A 23,021-nucleotide genomic window follows, 5' to 3' on the forward strand; every position below is an offset into this window, starting at 1 on the left:
AAAAAGAAAAATCGCCAGAAAAAGACTTTGATGAGATAGAGTTAAGCAAGTTATTAGAAACGGAGTTCAGAGTATTGATGATGAAGATGTTCATGGAACTTAAGAAGACACTAGATGATAAGATCGATGACCTTAGTGAAAATATGAAAAAAGAGATACATACCATAAACAAAACTCAGACAGAGATAAAGAATGCTGTATCTGATATCAAGAATGCACTGGAAGGAATTAAAAGCAGGCTCAATGAAGCAGAGGATAGAATAAGTGACTTAGAAGACAAGGTAGAAAAAAATCACACAATCAGAGCAGAAAAAAGAAAAAACACTTAAAAAGCATGAGGACAGTCTAAGGGAGCTTTGGGACAACAGGAAGTGAAACAACATTCACATTACAGGAGTACCAGTGGGGGAGGAAAGAGAGCAAGGGATAGAGAACTTGGTGGAAGAAATAATGATAGAAAACTTCCCTAGGCTGGCAAAGGAGAAAGCCACACAATTTCAGGAAGCACAGAGGGTTTCCAAACAAGAGGGACCCAAAGAAGACCCACTCCAAGACACATCATAATTAAAATGGCAAATGTCAAGGACAAAGAGAAAATATTAAGGGCTGCAAGAGAGAGACAAGCAATGACCCATAAGGCTGATAGCTGATTTCTCAACAGAGACTCTTTAGGCAAGAAGGGAGTGGCATGAAGTTTTCCAAGTAATGAAAAGCAAGAACATGCAACCAAGATTGGTTTATCTAGCAAGGCTATCATTCAAAATTGATGGTGAAATAAAGAGCTTCCCAGACAAAAAAAGGCTAAAGGAGTTCAGTACCACCAAACCAGCACTGCAAGAAATGCTAAAAGGACTGCTTTAAGAAAAAGAAAGAATAGTGAGAGAAAGGTAATCAGCATAAAGGGGGAAAATGGCATTAAATAAGCTGATATCAATAGTAACCTTAAATGTAAACGGAATAAATGGTCCAATCAAAAGACATAGGGTAGCTGAATGGATAAGAAAACAGGATCCAAATATATGCTGTCTACAAGAGACCCACCTGAGAGCAAAAGACTCACACAGGCTAAAAGTGAAGGGATGGAGTAAAATATTCCATGCAAATGGAAAGGAAAAGAAAGCTGGAGTAGCAATTCTTATTTCTGACAAAACAAACTTCAAAATAAAGACCATAACAAGAGGCAAAGATGGTAACTACATATTACTAAAGGGATCAATCCAGCAGAAGGAAATAACCCTTATAAACATTTATGCACCCAATATAGGAGCACCCTAAATATTCAGATTTAATGTTTTATTATTTTTTCAAAATTCCCCACATGATTTTCACCTACATGTAAGTTAAACCTTTTTTTTTTTTTTTTTTAAACGTACCTTTATTGATTTCAGAGAGAGGAAAGGAGGGGGAGAGAGATAGAAACATCAATAATGAGAGAGTCACTGATTGGCTGCAGCCCGCAACCCGGGCATGTGCCCTGACCGGGGAATCAAATCCTGATCTCCTGGATCCTAGGTCGATACTCAACCGCTGAGCCACGCCCGGTGGGGCTGTAAGTTAAACCTTAAAGCAAGTGGGATGAAGTCAGTGATGAAAGAGCCGGAGACTGGTGTGAGCGAGGACTATTCCCAGTTCATCGCACGCCTCAATCACAACTCCATCAGCAGCAGAGCCGGACGGAGCAGCAATGTATGCCACGCCACTCTGGGGGAGAACAGAAACTGAATTTCAGAACACAATTTTAGGTTAAATGCACAAAAATAAAAATTCACATTATCAAATGCATAGCTAAGAATGATTCACATTGCAGACTCATTCATTGAGGCAAAAGGCAAAAATAACAGGAACAGAGTTATCCATACATCAAATGGAGAAGTCAAAACAGTTCTCTATCAGTTCTCTATCAGCACATTGCCATAGATAACTTGGATACATAACTCACAGAACTTAAAGTCAGAAGTAGGGCTTCTGAAAGTTCTACAGCGATCAATTCTCTGCATACACACACCACTCCACACTTACCCTCCTAGCTCTGTCTACATTGTCCCGGAAAGGAAAGAAGGCATCCGAGCTGACAGAAACTTCAGTAAGTTTGTCAACCCAGTCCTTCTTCTCTGCCTCAGTCAATAACTCAGGGACTTCCTCAAACAGTGCCTTCCACTTCACCAAATCTTCATCCTGTGAGTGGGGGGAAGAGGGAGAGAAAGGTTTCGACACCGTCTTCAGGACAAAACTAAACCAATGGTTATAATTTAAAAAGAGAGAGAAAATTTGTAGTGTCAGAAAGGGATGAAGAAAGGTGACAGGAGACAATAAGGAACTGGTAACAAGTTTAGATGAACAAATTTAGATAATACAGAATTTTAAGAAACCGCATTTTTCCTTGCAGTGATGAGGTACAAGTCACACAGAGAAGGAGGAGCACACAAATACACTCCACTCGTAGCCCGGCAAGACTTACCTCGCCAATGGTGCCAGTGACATACTGATCGATGGCATTGGAGATTTCTGCTCTCTTCACTCCGGTTTTGAACTTCATGGAGAGCACTCGTGGGTGATGTCTGAGCCACCAGAAGTTCGCCTTGTCCCCAGCAAGGCGTGTGCAGTGGATCCGAGATTGCTGTCCTGCTCCAATGCCAATAACCTGAAGAACATGGGACACTGCAATGTCCACCTCTTCCAACCGCACATCTGTCTCAAAAGATCTTTTGTGCAGATTCCCCCAAACCCACCTATTAATTTTGTGGAAGAAAACACAGGCTAAAATAAGAGAAGTGCAAATACTTTTTAAGTCATTAAAAGGTGAGCATAAGTTAGAGGTTTACGACTACTATCTATACATTGTACCTCTTAATATTCTGGACATCAGCAGTGAAGCATGCTCTTACTGGAACTTACTAGAATTGGAAGAGACCAGTAGCCACAATCTCCCAGGTTTCTGTTATCAGAGACTAGCAATCATTTAACAGTGGCAATCACTAAAAGTCTGAATTTGAGAGGGTCTTCCAGGATACACATTAATGAACATCCACCCTCCCCCTCCCACTTATGGGCCAAACAAATGCCTTGCAAGAGAAGAGCTGAAGACACTGAAAAGAACGGGTCCCCTGCTGCTGACGCTATGACAGAACCAGGTTTGCCCCAGAGGTGCATGAGCTAGCTTGGTCCCGTGTACTATGGCTTACTGCACCAGGAAAGAAGTAAAATAGCTGGCTTTTAACATCCAATAGTAAGAAATGCTCTGTGACTTGATTGCTGCAGTGGTCACACAACTATATAATTTCTGAAAACTGGCCAAACTCTACACCTAAAAAGGATGAATTTTTCTGAATACAAATTATGCCTCAGTAAACCTGATTTTAAAGTATCGTGTTAACTCCTGGTGTATGAGTTCTTGCTAAAATAACCTAAAATATATATGTAAAAATACCCTAAAAGCAGTAAATATACGGGCTGGTGGGTGGCACTGTCATTCTTTACTCCCTCTGCTACCTGTGGTGGGAGGGGGTGAATAAACCAATTTTATAGCAGCCACTTAAGTTCTAAAAATCCGAAATGTGCCAACTCCTAAGCAAGAAGCAATATGACTGGTTTTAATGCTTAGCTCCAAAGATACTTTATATTATCAGCTTGAACAGTCCACCGACCTACTCAGGAAATACTGAGACACTCAAGAGAGAAAAAATTGGCAAATTTTCCCCTTCAAGTGGTCTAGTACGGAGGCAGATGGATTTCTGAACATCGTTTTGTGAAACACCAGCCCCCTTGGGTGAGTTTCAGTGGCCGGTTACCTGACCGTTCTTGGCATAGCACACAGAGTTGGACTGGGTGTACTTCACAGCAATGGTGGCCACGATGAGGTCTCTGAGAGCACATTCTGGCAACTGAACAAACACAGGGTGGTAAATGGCACCAGGCTCTTCAAACTTCATTTATCTTTAAGCATCTTATATGGCATTTATTGTAATACACTTACAATGTAGTTCTCTCTCAGATGACGGCGTGAAATTAACTATTCATGCTAAGCACTAGCTGTTTTACTGAGAGGATCAATATTGAACATATTTGTCACGAAACTTAGCACAAGGCCTGCATCACGGATTCAGACCGATGCCGCTTTGTGACACCTCTGGCTTAAACCTGTTTACATATCACAAAAGATAAGAAATACCATATCCACTCCAACACTAACAAATAATATTTCTTCTACCATAGTACCAACAAATACCTGGAGGAGTGATAACATTTATGTTCAGGAAAAACACGGAATAATTTTCACAGGTATTACAAACAACTATGATGCCCACACACCGCCAAGGCTGTTCAGAGAAAGTCATTAGGATCATTTTCTGCTTTATCAAGAATATTCTAAGTAGAAACTATTAAAAAATGCATTGTGAACCACCAGTTCCAATATAAAACAACAAACATTATAGTCTCAAAGTCACTATCTTTAATATAAAGGGGAAATACAAACTGAAAAGGCCAATGATCTAAGTTGGTCTGCTACGTGGACAAAGGACCTAGCAACAGCTAATGGATAAATTGGCTAACTGAAAACTGATAAACCAGACTTCCTCAAAATTCAAAACTCCTGCTCTGCAAAGGCCCTGTATGGAGAAGATAAAAAGACAAGCTACAGACTAGGAGAAAATATTTGCAAACTGCCTACCAACAAAGAACTAGTATCTAAAACATACAAACAACTCTCAAAACCCACCCGCAAAAACAATCTAATTAGGAAATGTTGACAGAAGATGTGAAGAGATTTTTCACCAGAAAAGGATACACAGATGGCAAATAAACAAACACGTGAATGAATGTCCATCATCTGCTATTAGGAAATGCTGATTAAAATGAGACACTGCTGCACACCGACCTAAAAGAGTTGATAAGAATGCAGAGAAACTGCACCACTTACACACTGTGGGCGTAAAGTGCAAAATGGTACAGACCCCCAGGAAAACAATGTGGAAGCTTCTTAAAAGACTAAACATGTAACTATGATACCTTCCAGCACCCAGCAATTACACTCCAGGGCATTTATAACAAAAATAAAAACTTGTGTTAACACAAAAGCCTGTTCATGAATCTACAATGAACAAAAACGATAGAAAAGAGAACGGATAAGTTGTTGACAAGGTCAAGGAGGGGGTGGGGTCAGGAGGGAGTGAGTGTGGCTATAAAAGGGCAACTAGAGGGGTGCTCTGTGATGGAAACACAGCACCTTGACTGTGTCGAAGTGAATACCACAGCTGTGACCCTGTCCTATGGTTTTGCAAGACGTGCCCATTAGGGGAAGTGTGGTAAAAGGTACATGGGAGCTTGTAAAACTGCATGACAATCTACAATTTTTATTTTTTTTACTTAATTAAAAAACACTTTTAGGATTTTTAAAAAATTTAATGTATCCTTTCCTATCTGTACTTGCTGTTTGAGTCACTGACTATATATCTATTCTATTGCTTCTAAAAAAGATGCATAACCATGCCGGCCTCCTGGGTATCTACCTTCAAGTATAACCTGGTGCTCTGGGTTAGGACAAAGGAACATGAGAGGTCAATGAAGGGGTGGAGGTGACAGTGAGGGGACCCAGGCTTACAGACATGGCTTGAATGGTTAAGGCAAATTAAAGCAGCATTAAAGAAACGGAAGAGGAAATAATTCAGGCATGTTCATTAATGCTTAAGACCCACTCCTTACACTTCTCCCGCTCTCTCGGGACTGAAACCGTTCTAGACCTAACAGTGCAATCTGATGATTTTGAGGCTGGAATGTTAACAAAAACCTGCTTTAAAAGAAGGGAGGGAAATATAAAGGGGGATAAAACTATTGTTCTCATCCTTAAGTTCCCAAATTCCTACTAAAGATATGACACAAGTAGAGAACAATTTAGATAAGAGTAATTAAAATCATACCCTCAATCTTTGTAAAAAAGAAATAAATAAAATAAAATCCAACCTAGCATAACCAGAAGCACAAAACCTATCAAATACTGTTAAATTATTGATCAGTCCAATAAACCTACAAGGAAAACTTTACAAAGTCAGTGTCTCAGTAGTTAGGCACAATTGTCAACATGGGTACCATGGAATCTAGGTCAATACCCTTTCTGCATTTCTAAAGATACATTAACCAAACAGGCTATTAAACTAATAAAAGAGCTTCACTTTACTGTAAGCTGCTTAAAGTTACACTGCTGCAAACACTGCTTCTATGTGGAAATCGCAGTGCCTCACAGCCTTGGCCAAGGAATGAATTCGAAGGGCAGAAAGATTTCTACATATAATGCCTGCAAGTTCCTTTACTTCGGAACACCACTGATTTTCAAAGTTAAAAAGGGAAGAATACCCAATAAGTCAGCCAACAAAGATCATGTCTTAATCACCACATACCAATAGAACTACCCTGATACAGATTTCACAGTTCATTTTCAGCAATTCTCCTTCAAGTCTTGGGAGTCAGACCTGGGAACAGATTGTAGCCCTGCATTCCTGTTATAGTGAATGACTTGTTCAGAGACTAATCCCCTTCTAAGAACAAAGAGAAAAGCTAAACACAAAGCTAATAAAATAGCAAGTACTGACAGGCAAGATCTCAGAGACAGAGAGACAAGAGTGTGACCATCTATGCTCTTCCCCTCCAGGCATTTTCTAAGATGCAGGCAACAAACTCAGAGAGGAATGAGCTGAGCAAGCTTTGGAGTCTTATAGGACTAATAGGCAAAAATGGAGTTCAGTGTACACCAGAGAAGAGGGTTACTAGCAGACACCCATGGCTTTCAGCAGAACAGGCGTGAACCAGCAACAAACCAATCCTTACAAAGACTGAATCAAATTCAAATCAGCTCCATTCCTGCCTGAATAAAGATTATCTGTCTCCATGAGATTGGCCTGCCAGAAGAATAAGTCTACTTTCTCTGAAGAAAAAAAATGCCACCTAGAACCTCAAAATATCTCTACAGTTTTATCACAAGCAATGACCAGCAGTCAACCAAAAATATCAGACACATGGGCAGACAAGACCAGAAAACAAGAGTGACACATCTGAAGTACTGAAAAAAAGTACAGCCAACATTAGACCCAGCAAAAATATCCTTGAAAACTGCAGGCCCAATTAAGAGACTTCAGGAAACATTTACCAGTTCATCTGTTTGCTTATTGTGTAACCTTGGGCAAACTTCTTAACTGTCTCCTATGTCACAATTTTGTGACCTTTACAACAGAGATGATAGTAGTCCCCTCTCCCCTCCATGGAGTGCTATCATATTATATGATGTAATACGTAATTAAAGAACAAAACAAAAAACAAACCACCATTTTTATCCTAGGAATATGTCCTTCCTAAAAGATGACAAAAAGCACAAGAGCAAAAACCCGTCTACACAAAAACAGTGATCACAGCGCTGACAATGAAAACCACCTGCATATCCACCATAGCACATCTATGCACGAACTGCTCTGTGGACTTTCAGATGAAGATGTGGATATGTGTTCATTCACACAGAAACACATTTGTAGCTTAGTGCATTAAAAAAGGCAAGTTAGAGAACAGAATTATAAAAGACATGATCCCATTTATGTATGAATGAAGATAAATCTATGTCTATTCATATTCACAGAAACTTCTAACACGGTCTTTTATTCATTTTGTAAGCTCTCAAGTGTACTTGATGACTCAAAGATGCACTAGCCATCTGCATATCAACCAACTAGTTTTAAATATGGGCCTTAAAGAATGCATAAGCTTATAAGTATTAAATACTGACCTACAGAATTACTAACATTCAGTTCAGATATTTTCAAACTTACATCTTTATTCTTGGTAACAATATTGCTAAATAATGACCTGTCGATGACACCATTATTTCTCTTCTGGCTTAAATGAAGACCGAAAAGAGTTCGAACTTCATCTTCATCTGCATTGTAAGACTGGTCCATCTAAAATACAAATATAAAGAGTTAAAAGTAATATACCTACACCCCCCCAAAATTTTCATTTAATTTATATCCAAAAGATTTGTTTGTAAGCAAGGTTATATGCCCTTTTTTTCTAATTTAAGCTTACATAACATCATTTCAGTATAGGTATGAAAGAAAGTCTGGGCACCAATAATTTGCACCAAAAAATTTTATAGGTTTACCACTCTATAGGGAATTATGGGTTTTATATTTTTTATATAACATTAAAACCAATGATTCCAATGAGTGCATTTTTAGTTGCATGAATTAAAAGCACTATGTATATATTCCTTTTGAAAGATTAGCAAATAAAACAAAAATTGCTAATAAACAGGCAGTGACACGAAAATTAAATTCTAATTTTCCTTTTTCCCCCGAAAATCTACTATAAAATACCTAACACTTGAATTACAAGTTAAAAAGTTAAAAGGGGAAAATAGGGTCTGTTGTCTTTGCTTCCTGAAAGGGTTTATGTCATTTACTGCTCTTTCTTTCCTAACTATTGAACTGAAAAGATATTAAGACATGGGAATAATCTGGGTAAGGCCAGTCTTTCCCTAGATATTTTTCTAAACTTGACAGTATTTCTTCATTTATTCTTTGGATGATCTTTAACTTAAAAAGCACTAATATCTATAACTTACAAGCAAATCCTCATGTTAATTCTGGGTAATTTACATTTTCCAGGCTTCTAAAACGTTCCTTTTTCCTTTGTATTATACAATTTCCAACATTGGGATGTGCCCTCCTATTAGCTGATGTCAAAAGAAACCTGTCATTAGTCAGGTAGAGGAATTACCTTGTTCCATAGTTGTTATTATGTGTCCACGTGCAAACTTGGTGAGTTCTCAAAGTACTGAGAAAGCTCCAGTAGCCTTTTCACACCTTTGAATATGAAACTGTCAGGTGTTGAAGAGGTCATGCTGATGAGCTCAGGGTTTGGAAAACATTCTCCATGTTGCTACATATAACTGCTAATAGCCACATGTACTTAACAGAAGACAGGATTAAGAAACTGAAGAATACAGTGGCAGCTAGCTAAATGGTTGAATTTACTGTCAAGTAGCTTAGAAAAAAATGTGTACTTAAAGTGGTATTTTTTCTTTTTTCCTTAGAAAGCTGACATGGAATCTATGGTGAACCAATTATTGGTATGTTACAATGAAGGATAAGTACTTAACAACTTCCACTATATGGAGTTGGGATTCAACAGATTTTCTGACATCAATACTTTCTGAAAAACAGCATTATGAATTGTTGCTTTCAATTTAATTAACTCTTTGCTTTATCATTGTAAAATCTTAGACTATGGGCTAGTTTCCCTAATCCCTAAGAGCTTGCAAAAATCAGTAAGAAAAAAAAACACCTCAACCATAAGCAGAGTATGGGCAGCCAGTTCATAATAAGAAAGTAAAAGTACTCTTAAATGTGAACAAGATGTTTACCCCACACACAGCGAGAAATTAAAACTGCAATGAGATGCCATTTTCATCTATCTCACTGCTGAGAAGAAAAAGTTTAAGAACACAATGCTGGGCATGGCATTAAGAAATAGGGAACCTTACACATGCTCATTAAGACAAAATTTGTTGTACAATTACTAAGAGGAGAAGTATCCAAATGACAACCCTGTCGTAATTTCTCTCCGAGGGCTCTTTCCCCTGGGTTATTAACTGCAGAGATTGTGTACTAGCTAAAGATTGATGACTGTCTAGATAAGACACACAGACATGGGACAGAATTCCAAGATGGTGAAGCACTGTGTATTTGTGTCAGTGAGAAAAAAAAAAAAGGAAAAAATGCACATATTTGCTAAACATGTATTTCAGGAAAAATAAGCAAGACATTTTAAATGCTAGGTACTTCTAAAAAAGGTAACCATGGCAGAAGGGAAGGATGGAAAGACTTTTCTTCAAATGGCCTCTAATACCTTTTGAATAGAAAACCATGTCAATACATTAATTATTTAAAAACCTTAGAAATTTATTATTAAGAGTAGAGAAGGTACTCTCATCGTAAATCCAACAATAGTAAATAAATAACTAAAATTGTAGGATTAAGAAACTGCAGTAAAGTGTGTCAGCATACAGAAAATATTAAATGTGGGGGGGAAAGAGACACAAAATAAAAGAGCAAGTTACTGCTTCAGGCATGAAATTCACGAACCTGAAGAACACAGTAGTTCCCATTTTTCTTTTTAGAAAGTATTTTCAAAGCTTCTTCTTCATATCCTGGGGCAACAATACCATCAGATACCTATAAATAAATATTTTGTCTTAAGAAATCACAGAATACCCCTTTAAAAATCTAGAAACAATTATTTATCTCAAGTAATGCAGCCGCCTTTTCTGGTTTTCACCTCCAACATATAATGCTAATATAGCAGGTCCTCAAATGACATCATTTTTGTTGATGAGATGTCAGAGGAACTCATCTTGTTTATATCAATTAATTGGTTTCGGTATGCATCGTTTTGCTTAATGTAACAGAACCTACTACGATCTTAAGTGAGGACTTGCTGTACTATATTGGGAAAGACAAGCCTGTTAGAATATGAACTTCTAGAGCTGAGATCATTTCATGTGCTGTTCTTTCAAAGCTTTTGGTTGTTCATGTCCACTTTAATATATGAATGATGTGCTCTAATACCCTTAGGAAGAAAAAGGATTTCTTATTACTCTGTTCACGGGTGGTGTTTTGCACTAAAAAGAGCATGTTCTGGCTAGGGATGATAGTGGTCATGGGAAGAATCTCTAAAGCAACTAAGTATTGTCAAGCCACACGCCCCTTTAGCCTTTACTTCTACCTGTTTTTTTACCTCCCCCCCTTTTTTTTTTTTAGTCTCTTTAAGCTATTTGAGCTACCTTTTTTTTTTCTGTCTCCCCATTCCCAGCACCACCCCCACTTTTCTGGAATGCTTGTTGGTACTCAGCTGATGGAGGTTAGTTTTTCAGAGTAGTTTATAATTTCCCCCATTATAAAATTTCTTTCATTACAGACTTATAAATGTTTATAGTAAAGTTCATTATTATATCACCATCCAAGATGGCATCTTCTGTTCTTCAGAAAAAATAACTGGCATTAAGATAGCAACTACTGGAAAATTTTAAAAAATTAAATCTATAAATTAAAACTTTAATCTTAGCCAAATATGCACTTGAAATATTAATTCACTAAATCTAAAAACTACAATTCAGTCAAGGATTCACATTCTACATAAAATATGAACATTCTAAATGATAAACTAATTCACACACAATAAAATATAAATATTATAGGTTACAGTTTCAGTAAACTCTGAACCAATGAAGCTCTACTCAGTAATGCATGGATTGGGATACATAAATGCCCTCTAACCTCTCTGGAGATGATTTTAGCAGTGGGGACATCACATATATCAGATAAGGCAACAAAGTCACCAAATGAAGACATCCTATCAGCCCCTGAAAATAAAAATTAAAGAGGTATCTAATCACAAATTAGAAAAAGATAGTGTTTAAAAACCCCATGGTCATATAAAATCCAAAATTTCTAGATCTGTTATTGTTTACATAAGATTTAAATAATAGATTAATAAGTCATTTAACTGAAATAATCAGAGAGAAATCCTTTAATTTTACCTTCTTGAGCAGTCCTTGGCAAACTTTTTCTGTGACCAGTCTGATGTACATACTTTTAAAGCTTTGTGGCCCATGGCCTCTGGTGCGACCACTGAGCTCTGGCTGTGGTTCTGAAACAGCCACTGACACCACACTGACAAAGGGACGTACATGGCCCTGTTCCAATCACACCACTTACAAAAAAAAGGTGGCGGGCTGGATCCTGGCCATGAACCATAGTTTGCTAACCCCTGTTACAGAAGGTAAACTATAACATCAGGTTTCTCAACAATCTTCCATAAATGTTATAATAACATTCATAGGCTATTAAACTCACAAATTAGGTATCTGTGAAACATATAATTCTAACCAAATTCAGTATAGCCAGAATAACCGTGCAGTTTCAGTCAGATATTAAGCAATTCAAATGCATTCAACAGCCTAATCTGAAATTACATGCATCAGATTCCAATTATGTTTCCATTTATTACATTAAAATACTCACACACTTTTACAAACAAATTTATTCCAAGGCACTCACACAATCGTTCAGAAGTATAAACAAAAAACAAAGATGATTTGAAATCTTAAAATGAAACAAAGTTCTTACTGTTTTATTCTATTTAGGATAAAATACTGCTTTTTCTGTTAAACAAGCAAACAACCCTGTTCTTTTTCTGACCTCTCGCTCGTGCATATGCAGTCGACAGGGGTGTGAGGGTTTTATACATGTCATGGACCATGCACACTCTGGCCTCATCTTCACTAAGCGGAATTCCAACAGCAGCGCCTGACAGAGAAAAATCACAAAACAACCAAAACCCTCACATTGTTGTGTGTCAACTCTTAAATCAAGGCCACAGTTTCCTCAACATTGTCTATACAGCATAATTTAAAGCAGCTGTGCCAAATTAAACAAAAATCTGTTTGGCCAGATAATTAAACATAGAATAAAGTTGTAGGAGAGGGTGAGGAGGGGCTATCTCCCCTCTCTGGCCACTGAAAACAGAGCCATATGTCTGAAGTTGGCCGGCACCAGGCACATGAATGAAGCTAGTTTACTTCTTTACTAACCCTCGATCCTGCTTCACACCACACGACACTTATTTCTTCCCTGCTCACACTGTTTTAACATTGCATCATATACCTGAGAACGAATTATATGTTGGACTGTCAAAAGATCTGGTGATAGTGACTTGAACGTAAGAAACAAAAAGGCATCTCATACAACGGCTATAAAAAGCTACAGATAGTGTCCTAAGAACAACTTCTTTAGGTCCACTCTGTTCCATCTTCAAACACGTGGAAAACTACTTAGTCAAACTGCATTATGCCATTTTGCTCTTTTATTTTCTAAAACTTCATGTTTCTACTACAAAAAGACTATCTCCTAATCTTCCCATCTCACCACGTCACACACAATGATATATATGTATGTCAATAATATTTACGTGCGTGTTATTTCAATGTCAGATTTGATCATGTTTCTATATTGAAAGTGTTAGCAGACTTGAGAAATAATGGTTTCAGACTTCATAGAATGTCTATATTCACATGGGAACTCATCGATCCTTTTTAATATCAGAAAGAAGTGCATTCAAACAGTTGCAGAGTGCAAGTGCTTTACCTGCTGGGCTGACATGCTTGAAAGAGGCAGCAGCGGGGATGCCTAAAGCTGCTTTGAGTTCCTTCACCAACTGCCAGGCATTCAAAGCATCGCACAAGTTTATAAACCCAGGGGCTCCATTTAGAACTACATATAGAAAAACAAACATTACCAACTAGGGTCAGTAAGGTATAATGTAATTTATCTTCTAAACACGAACCACATCAGATACAGTACAGACCAAGACCCACACGCACCCAAACACAGCAAGCTGTGCCACAGAACATCCGCCTTTACCTGTGAGGGGAAGCTTGGGCTTCAGTGTGTACAACTGGGCTGGAGTTTGATGAGGGTTCATTCCGTACCTCAAGGGCATCTGAGATATTCCCTTACTATACTGTTTCCTGAAGTAATCTGAAATTGCTTCATCATATTGTGCCGTATGAGTGAAAGCCTACAAAAAGTGGAACTTCTGTGAACCACAAGCAGAATTTCCCAAAGTGGGAATACAATGGTTTTATTTAGCATATACCCAACTACACCCCCTCACCCTGCACACACGCCCATGCAGGAAAGACACCAAATAATGCTAAATAGCACAGTGAATTATTCCCTTTCCAATTCTCTTTTGATCTTTGTAAGGGAATACTTCTCTAAATATTTGGTCTCCTCATTTATAACAAAAGGACAGCAACTCCAAGCAGAGCCTTGGTGGATGATACAATCTAGTGAGTACTGAGCACCATTTGGTTTTGCAAACACGGCAGTAGATAAAAGTGCACCCCCACCTTCAAGGCCAACTGGCGTCTGGTCTCCAAGGAGGTGTCTTTACTGCTGGAGCTCTGCATCTCTGTGGACACAGCGGCATAGTCCTCGGGCTCACACACCACGGTCACTCGAGCGTGGTTTTTGGCTGCTGCTCTTAGTAGGGTTACTCCACCTTTGAAAAACAAAAGATGATCTGTAGTTTCATATCAGTTTAACCTCTTTCAAATACAGTCACTGTACACATACTTCTTTAATTCTTGACTTAAACAATAAGAAAAAAACAACCCAGATGAATCCCTACCCAAAGAAGTAGCTGCGAAAATGCAGATGAATTAGTCATCCCAGAATACAATCTGGGAGTAGTCATTATTTCCTACTTCCTCAATAACAAAATCTCATTTAAATTTTAAATAATCCTCTCTGTCAGTCTTCAAAAAATGATTTTTCCAACTTACCAATATCAATTTGCTCAACAGCCTCTTCAACAGTTACATCTGGAGAAGCCACTGTCTTCACAAAAGGATACAGATTACAAACCACAACTCTGAAAGAAGAATGTACCTGTCATTACAGCTCCGCTAATGTGGTTTACAGCTATGTAGGAAAAGTAAGTCAGTTGCTATTAATAACGACTGAAACCCATAAAGACTGAAAATGTAAACTGTGAGCCTGACAGTTCAGAATTCTCCAAAGTTATGTTGAGAAGTCAAAACCTCCCATATGGCAGAGCACAGGTAAAGGTGCTCAGGCTTAAGGGGGCAGGTGCTCTCAATACATATTGGGGCTGCCGGGGTAAACCTAGCTGCCCATTACACCATCAGGCCATCAAAAAACTTTTAACAGAAATGTAAAATACAAGGCCACAGAGAATATCCTCATTTTGGAAGGTAACCATTCAATTTTAGGTTCTATTTCCAATGAATTATGTACGAGGATGAAAAATGATGGATCATTCTAAGGGTAAAATATTTGTTTGTTTTGTCTTTAGAGAGGTCAGATACAATGGTGGTAAAAGGTAAGAGGATTAAGAAGTACAAACTGGGAGTCACAAAATCGTCATGGGGATGTAAAAGGGAATATATCGATGATATTCTAATAACTGTGTATAGTGTCAGATGAATACAAGATTAGTAGAATGATCATTTAGTGAATTATATCATGTCTAATCACTGCGGTGTACACCTGAAACTAATATAATATTGTATTAAATTTAAATTAAAAAAAAAAAATGGAAGGCCAAAAGAACAATTTAAAATACAGAACTGATCTAAAATTAACAGCCAGTGAAGCAGTGTCAATCCTAGGACTGCAAAGTGAGGAGCTCTGTGACAGGTTCCCCAGTGAAATAAGTTCAACTGGAAAAACTAATAAGAAAGGGAGGAGGGGAACACTTCCTAATGCCCATTACACTAATACCAAAACCAGAAAAAACGTCACAAGAAAAAGACCAGTATCTCTTACAAATACTGACACAAAAACCCTCAATATACCAGTAAACTGAATCCAGCAAAATATAAAAAGAGGTATATACCATAGCCAAGTATGGTTTATCCCAGGAATGAAAGGTTGGTTTAACATCTAAAAATCAGCTAATGTAACAGACCATGTTAATAACGTAAAGGACAAAAACCACCTGATCATTTAAATAGATGCACAAAGAGCACATGTCAAAACTGAACACTCATCCACAATAAAAACACTCAACAAATTAAGAAGACAACTTGCTCAACATGATAAATGGCATTTAAGAGACACCCATTGCTAACATCATACATAAAGGTGAAAGAGAATGCTTTCCCCTAAGATCAGGAACAAGACGAGGATGTCCACTTAGAGAGAACATCAAAAGCACAAGCAACAAGAAGAAAAAATAGATAAATTGGAATCATCAAAATGTAAAACTTTAATGAGGATCAAAGGACACCACAAAGTGAAAACAGCCCATGGAATGGGATAAAACAAACTCTTATAACTAAATACATCACACCCACTAGGATGGCCAGCTCAAAATAATACATAACACATACTGGTAAGGATGTGGGGAAATTAGGGCCCCTGTACATTGCTGCAGGGTGTGTACAATGATACAGCACCACAGGAGCCACCTTTCATGAGCCACCTTTCATGGCTTAGTCCTCAAACCTTTGGAATGTTAGAACAGGGAAAATAACCTTAGGACTTAGGACTGGGCCTAAAGCAACATTGCGTCTCAAAGAACTGTTTGCAAAGAAAACAAGAAAGCAAATACAGGGTGTCCCCTTAAAAATATATACACACTTTCAATAATTATTAATTCAAATGGGTAAAATCTGAAAAGAAAGAAACATCAATTGAACTATCAAAAAAATGTATGTGTATACACTTTCTTGGGACACCTTATATTATGACTACTGGACTGATAACTTCCACCTGAAAATTAAAAACATTGTTTAGAATTAGTCAGTATGTGAGCGTATTTGTACCAACCAAAATGCCTTCCTTCTCTTGATGTAGTTGTTCCCCTTCTCTTTCTCCTAAATATCCTTTGTCTTTGTCTCCTAATCAGAACACTTTTTAGGTTTCTGCCTGAATCAGTGCTTTTGGAATAGCTATTCTTTTTTTTATCTCAAATAAGTGCTTGTTGCCTCTTAAAAAACACACACACACAAACCTGAAGTACTGACGTTATAACACGGATGGACCTTGAAAACATGTGAGAAGTCAATCACAAAGGACCACATACTGTAGGATTCCACTGATATGACATGCTTGGTATAGGTAAATCCATACAGACAGAAATATACTGGCGGTTGCCTAGGACTAGAGATGTTGGGGGAAATGAAGAATGAATGCTAACGGCTGTTTTGGTCTTTTTTTGAGGAAGGTGATAAATGTTCTAATATTAACCATGATGATGGCTGTACAACTCTGAATATACTAACTACTACTGAGTTTATATTTTAAATTGGAAAACAGTATAGTATGAGAATTGTTCCTGAATAACACTGTTCTGTATATTCAAAAGAAACAGTAACTTTATGCAAATAATTAAGTTGCTTGTATGAAAATTTAGATCATAATTTCCTAAAAAAGCAAAGGTTGTTTTTAGTTTAAGTGCACATTTTGGTAATATGTACTCGGCAAAACCAAAATGCTAACATATATACAATGTGACACAGAAGGTACTCAATAAATGTTCACAGTCAACAATCATAAAATTAAACCTAATGGTAACTTTTTTAAAAAAATGTTATTTTATATTGGTTTAGGGTATACAGCTTAGTCGTTAGACAATCATAAACTTTAAGTGTTCTCCTCGATAAAAAGGGGCACCAGGTTTGGCATACTCTTCATCTTTGTTCCTGTATGAAAAATTCAACTTTGAATTTTTACCTTATAAGATTGAAATCGAGTCTGGCCATGTCAGCATTATCTTCTGGGATATTACGAGCCAAGATCCCTAATTTAACAAAGTTAAAATATTAGCTCAAAATGCAAGTCAAAATAAGGTACTTCCTTTCAATACAGTTCCATCAATAAAGCTGAAGTCTCTAATGTAGCTAATTAATACCAAACATACAGTTAAAATTAAGATTAGCGGATATATTTAAAAACCTTTTTTATCAGTTCCTGATTCCTCTTTTCTGTTTTATTTCTTTTGAATTTTACTGACTTTATTGGAGTGACATTGGTTAGTAAAATTATATAGGTTTCAGGTGTACAATTCTACAATACATTATCTATATATTGTATTGTGTGTTTACCACCCCAAGTCAAGTCTCCTTCTATCACCATTTATCCCCCTTTTGATTCCCCTTTTCTTAATCAACAAAATATAAAAGGAATTTTCACATAACTGTTGTGTCCTTATTAATCTATGTGCTCCCATAAGTAAATGGCTTATCTAGTTCTTGGCCTTACAGCCTTTGATTCTGCCAAATTTTACTGTAACTGGTAAGGTTAGCAATATACTATTTCTCACCATTTTTGATTGATATGAAACTCATCTCAGATGAATGAGCACTTTGAAAAAGAATTCTTTTGAAAGTCAGTTATATGGTCAAGCTTTATGCTAAGTTTGAATCATGATACACTCTTTCACACATATAATCTAAATATTTTTATTAACTCCAGCAGGAACTGTCACTAAATTAATTCTCAGGTCAGTACTAATAGCAAGCAGAGGAGAGCAATCTGAATTCATCACATATAAAGCAAACTAGATTTTAAGCAAGTTCTAACATATGATGAACTTTAGCAGCAAATGTTGACAAAAATCGATATAAACCCACAGATTTCTTTTTGAGCTTATTGACCTGCCTTTTTCTTTGTTTATTCTACAAAGTAACCAACTAAATTAATTCTGAAAACCAATGATGATTTTAAATTGAAAATATCCACCACGTACCGGCATGGACTGCTGGATGCAAGGTTTTCACACGTCCCCCTAGCATTTCCGGAAAGCCTGTCAGCTCAGAGACATCTCTGAAAATAGATATAAATGAGGAATACATTCAAAGTACTAAAAAAAAGATTAATAGATCTGTCTACATAAATGTTAAAAACTTTACAAGAAAACAAAAAGTAAGCTGGAAAAATAACCACAAAATATGACAAAGGGTCAACTGGAAAAAAAAGAAATTAAATATCAATCTATATCACCAAGCTGACATGAACCCCCTATGTCCACAATACAGGGTGGGCCAAAAGTAGGTTTACAGTTTTGAGTATGCAAAACAATTTATTCTTGTATTATTATTTATTATTGTATTATTTTCCATACTTTTGCCTCACCCTGTATGTTAAATGAACAAAAGCAAGAAGCAAAACGATCTATGAAATAAAGGATATGATTTATCCTGGAGGAAACACAACATGTTAAAAGAATTATAAGCAAAAATTTTACTACCTTCTCTACAGTTCTCCACATTTTTCAAATTTTCTACAGTGAACATATATCGCCTTTATAGTAAAAAAATAATGAACATTTAGCTCAGTTGTTGGTTAGAGGGTTGTCCCGATAAGCTAAGGTTGTGGGTTTGATCCTCGGTCAGGGCACATGCAAGAAGCAACCAATAAATGCATAAATAAGCAGAACAAAAAACTGATGTTTCTCTCTCTCTCTCAAATCAACAGATAAAATAATTCCCTTTCTGCCATAGCTGGTGCGGCTCAGTTGGCTGAGCATCGTCCTGTGCACGGAAAGGTTGCCAGTTTGACTCCTGGTCAGGGCACATGCCGGGGATGTGGGCTTGATTCCTGGTAGGGGCCATGAGGGAGGCGGTCTCTCTTTTCTTCCCTCTCTCTCTAAAAATCAATAAAACATTTTTTTAAAATTCCCTTTCCTGGAATTTAAAAAATAAAATCCAGTTTCTCCTACTGAGGATAATTGCTAAAAAGAGAAAAGGCAAAGGCAGATCTATACTTAGAATTAACCATAATTTGGAGTACTTAAAAAGCTCCTTTAAGAATTTCTATTTAAGAGCTGCCCTCTTGGGAATAGAATGCCCACTGATACCCACCAATTAAAATCTCATGAGTTTACCTCACACCCCAAGTTTAACTTCCTAGCACATAAAATCTTGGCTCCTCCTCTTACAGTTGTTAGTTGTATGATCTTGGGCAGGTTACTTGACACCTTTGAGCCTCAGTTTCCTTATTTATCAAATGTGGATAATATTACCTACACCAAAAAGTTGGTATAAGGATTACATGAGTTAATCCATTTTTAAAAGTGTGAATAATCTCACTTTAATAGGAAACACATTTACATTCCCAATATTTAAAACAGGCATCACCATAATGGGGCTAAGTGAGGAGTAGGTAGAGGTGCAGATCAAACAAGACTAAAGAGCTGATAAATATTTAAACTGGAGAATAGATATGCAATATGAGGGCTCATTATACTTTTCTCTCTGTGTTTATGTCTGAAATGTTTCCATAATACAAAGTTTGGTGGAGGGGGAAAAAAGAGGCTACAGAGGGGACCTCGATTAATTTGAAGGGCCCAACTACAAAACAACCCAACATGGGGACAATGGAAAGAACAGTTCAGACTTTGGATTCCCCTCCCTCGTCACTTTATATGATTCTTAGGGGTTGTTGTGCAAACCACATCAGAGAGGTGCTGCAAAAAGACTCTGGAACATACACATCCTTTACGGAATACAGTAAGGCCTTCTTGCCATGTGAACCTATCCAATTTAGGGAAGGTGTGTACTGTGCACATAGGGCAGGATTATAAGATGAAAAAGGTAATAATCTATCTCTGCATGGATCTAGAGGGCAAGTAGCAAAATTTTCCACATGACAAAAAAAGCAGAAGGAGTCTGGCCTGCGTGGCTCAGCGGTTGAGCATCGACCTAGGATCCAGGAGATGAGGTTTGATTCCAGGTCAGGGCACATGCCTGAGGCCCAGGCTGGACCCCCAGTGGGGGGCGTGCAGGAGGCAGCCCATCAATGACTCTCTCCTCATTGATGTTTCTCTCTCTCCCTCATCTTCCTCTCTGAAATCAACAGACATATTTTTAAAAAGTTAGCATAATAAAACTATTTAAAAAAAAAAAAGAAGGATCTTTCACTCCTTCCTAAGATATACTTCAGGGGTGGGGATGTCCTTCCTCTGAATTCTCACATCAGTTTATTACAGCCGTCCTATGGCTGCTTTTTTCACTTTCTACATTTTCGGTGGTTACTCCCTCTCCCACCAGAATGCCAGCTCCTTGATGTCCAGAACTGCAGGCTGATTTATCTTTTGCTTACTCCCCCTGCCCATCACTCAGGCCAGGTAATGAATAGCATGGGGGTGAATGATGAACGAATGATAAACTTGTGACTTCCTATGGTTACCAGAGATGCTAAGGGGAAGAGAGGCAGACTTGAATCTTAATGACGTCAACAGTTTACTAAAGAGCCATTCAAAACAGATCGTGGGAATTATACACTCAGTGTGTCTTGCAAAACAAATAGCCCGCCTGCATTAATGGGTTGTGAGAAGTGGCTGGGAAGGGGGGCTGTGCACTGAGGATGGGGGGTTCGTTCTAACCCTTAGCTCCCTCGCTTAGTGAACTCCGTAGACCTGAGCAGAAGCTCCTACATCTCTGAGCCTCACCTTCCTCTTCTAAGAAGGGGGTAAGCAGTGTACCTGCCTCCCAGCGATGCCCGCAGGAGGAAATCAGGTGTTTTACCCCCAGTGCCTGGCACACACTCCTCTCGGGTTAACGCGATCCTGCTCCTTTCGGACGGGACTTTTCCTGAAAACAGCTGCGCCTTACCTGACTGCCAGCCCCGCGTCGCGGAGAGCTCTTGCAGTCCCTCCAGAGGCGATCAGGTTCAGACCGACGGAAGTCAGGTTCCTGGCAAACTCCACAAGGCCGGTTTTGTCCGACACACTAAATAAGGCTGAAAGAGAAGACATCTTCCTCCTCAGTCGCTGTGCGTGACAGGTGGTCGGTCAAGGCCCGGGGAGGGGGTGCGCTTTGGGAAGGACAGTCCCGGATCGCGGGCCACCACCGCCTCCGCCCACACTTCCCCGGCCGGACGCCCGGCCCCACTCCGACCCCCGGAGGCCGCGCGACGGCGGGCCGGGGCCTCCGGGCCTGCGGAGCGGCCGGTCCCTCCCCCGGGGCACCCGCTGCGCCGCGCCCGCGCCCGAGGACGCGCGAGGAGCTCACCGAGCTGGCCGGGGGCCATGGCTGCGCGCCGGGGGTCCCGGTCCGGGGCGCGCCGCACAGCGGGGCACACGCCACGTGCGGCGGGGGGCGGAGCGGCCAGCACGGTCGCGATCCGGAAGCTGGGCGGCCCCCGGGCACCGGGTGGGCCACGTGATCCCCGCCCCGCCCCCGCCCCGCCCGACGTCGGAGGGAACTGGGAGTCCCCGGCTGGGGGACGGGGCTGCGGCTGCGGCGGGCGCGGCGCCCTCCGAGGAGAATGGAAACCGCAGGAATGCGTGACGTCTGCGGTGCGCTGGACCCGGAGCTCCTTTCTCCCTGTGGAAAATACAAAGCCGAGGGCGGGGCGGGCGGAGGGAAACGGGAAGGTCGAGTAGGCGTGTCCCAGAACCTCGCGCCCAGAAGGCGCGTCCGAGCGAGGAGCCGCGGAGGAGGCCGGGGGGGGCCGCGGCGCGTGTGGACGGGACGCTCCAGGCGGCGGGGAGGGCTCGCGCGGGCCGGCGCGGGCCGCGGGCCTGTCCTTTGGGAGGCACAGCGCGGCGGGCGGTGTGGCTGCGATGCGGGGGCCAGGCTGAGGGCGCGGAGCCCCGGGCGGCCCGCAGCCGGGCGCAGCCGCCGCGCGTGGCGAGGGTGTCGGCCCTGGCGCGCGGGAGAGGGAGCCCGAGGGGAGTGTGGCGCGGCGGTGGCGGCCGCGTGAGGCTGTGACGCGCTCCTTCCAGATGCGCGAGAGCAAATGTGAAAGCGGGGAGCGCCCCGCGGAGCCGGCGCGAGGCCCAGGGCCTGGGCGGTGGTGGGAGGGCGGGGGCGGGGGCGGGGCAGACCTTGGCAATCCAGACCCTCGGGCTCAAGAGGGGCTTTTTCCTCTCCCTTAAAGAATTTTAATTTGGAGCCTTTTCCATAAGCGTTATTACCAGAGATGACTTCTTATGTCCATCCATAGGAAAGGGCAGACGCCTCATTACTGAGCATCGTCCTGAGAATGACCTTTCTCCTGTCTGAAGCCCCAAGGAGCCTGACCTCATCCTTAGCTCAGAAAGCCATTGACACCGAATTTCACCTTCCTGCCTTTGAACCTCTCAAGCATGTGGGGGTCTCCGACTCTCTCATGTATGTGGGGTTTTCATACATATGTATGGAATTTAATGTGGCTGTTTTCTTTCATTAATTTGTCTCATGTCTATTTGATTATTAGTCCAGCCAGAAGAACCTAGAAGCGTAAAGGAAAGTTTCTTCCTCCCTCACAGTGGCATAGTCCAGGGTGGCATCAGTGGGTATTGTGAGAATTACTCAAATTCCAGGTAGATTTTGAAGGGACAGCCAACAAGATTTGCTGACAATTAGATGCAAAATGTGAGAGGAAGCAAGGAAGCAAGGATGGCTGCAAGATTTATTGGCCTGCACAACTGGGAAACCAAAATAACAAAAAGTAAACAAAATATTT

The 23,021-nt window shown here is 40.0% G+C and overlaps 1 protein-coding gene across 1 annotated transcript; it reads right to left on the reverse strand.

Moving 5' to 3' along the window:
• Nucleotides 1–1,278: 1,278 nt before the first annotated feature.
• On the reverse strand, nt 1,279–21,906 carry ATIC (5-aminoimidazole-4-carboxamide ribonucleotide formyltransferase/IMP cyclohydrolase). Its single transcript, XM_081143446.1, has 16 exons — nt 21,584–21,906; nt 21,185–21,311; nt 18,319–18,395; nt 17,304–17,370; nt 14,387–14,475; nt 13,952–14,103; nt 13,461–13,617; nt 13,185–13,310; nt 12,240–12,347; nt 11,316–11,401; nt 10,125–10,214; nt 7,809–7,937; nt 3,789–3,881; nt 2,459–2,641; nt 2,020–2,175; nt 1,279–1,701 (listed from the first exon to the last, which is right to left on the reverse strand). Exons 1-16 carry the CDS (start codon nt 21,600–21,602, stop codon nt 1,582–1,584), a joined length of 1,779 nt encoding a protein of 592 aa, XP_080999572.1. The 5' UTR covers nt 21,603–21,906; the 3' UTR covers nt 1,279–1,581.
• Between the last annotated feature and the right edge of the window lie 1,115 nt (nt 21,907–23,021).

The sequence above is a fragment of the Miniopterus schreibersii genome (genome assembly GCF_964146895.1).
Source record: "Miniopterus schreibersii genome assembly, chromosome: 7".
NCBI classification, from domain to species: Eukaryota; Metazoa; Chordata; class Mammalia; order Chiroptera; family Miniopteridae; genus Miniopterus; species Miniopterus schreibersii.

What these genes read in the sequence shown, in the direction of transcription:
- ATIC (XM_081143446.1), bottom strand. An exon ending in GACGCGGGGCTGGCAGTCAG is followed by an intron (nt 18,396 to 21,184) that starts GTAAGGCGCAGC and finishes ATCTATTTTCAG; the next exon opens with AGATGTCTCTGAGCTGACAG. An exon ending in CTAAAATCATCTCCAGAGAG is followed by an intron (nt 10,215 to 11,315) that starts GTTAGAGGGCAT and finishes ATTTATTTATAG; the next exon opens with GTATCTGATGGTATTGTTGC.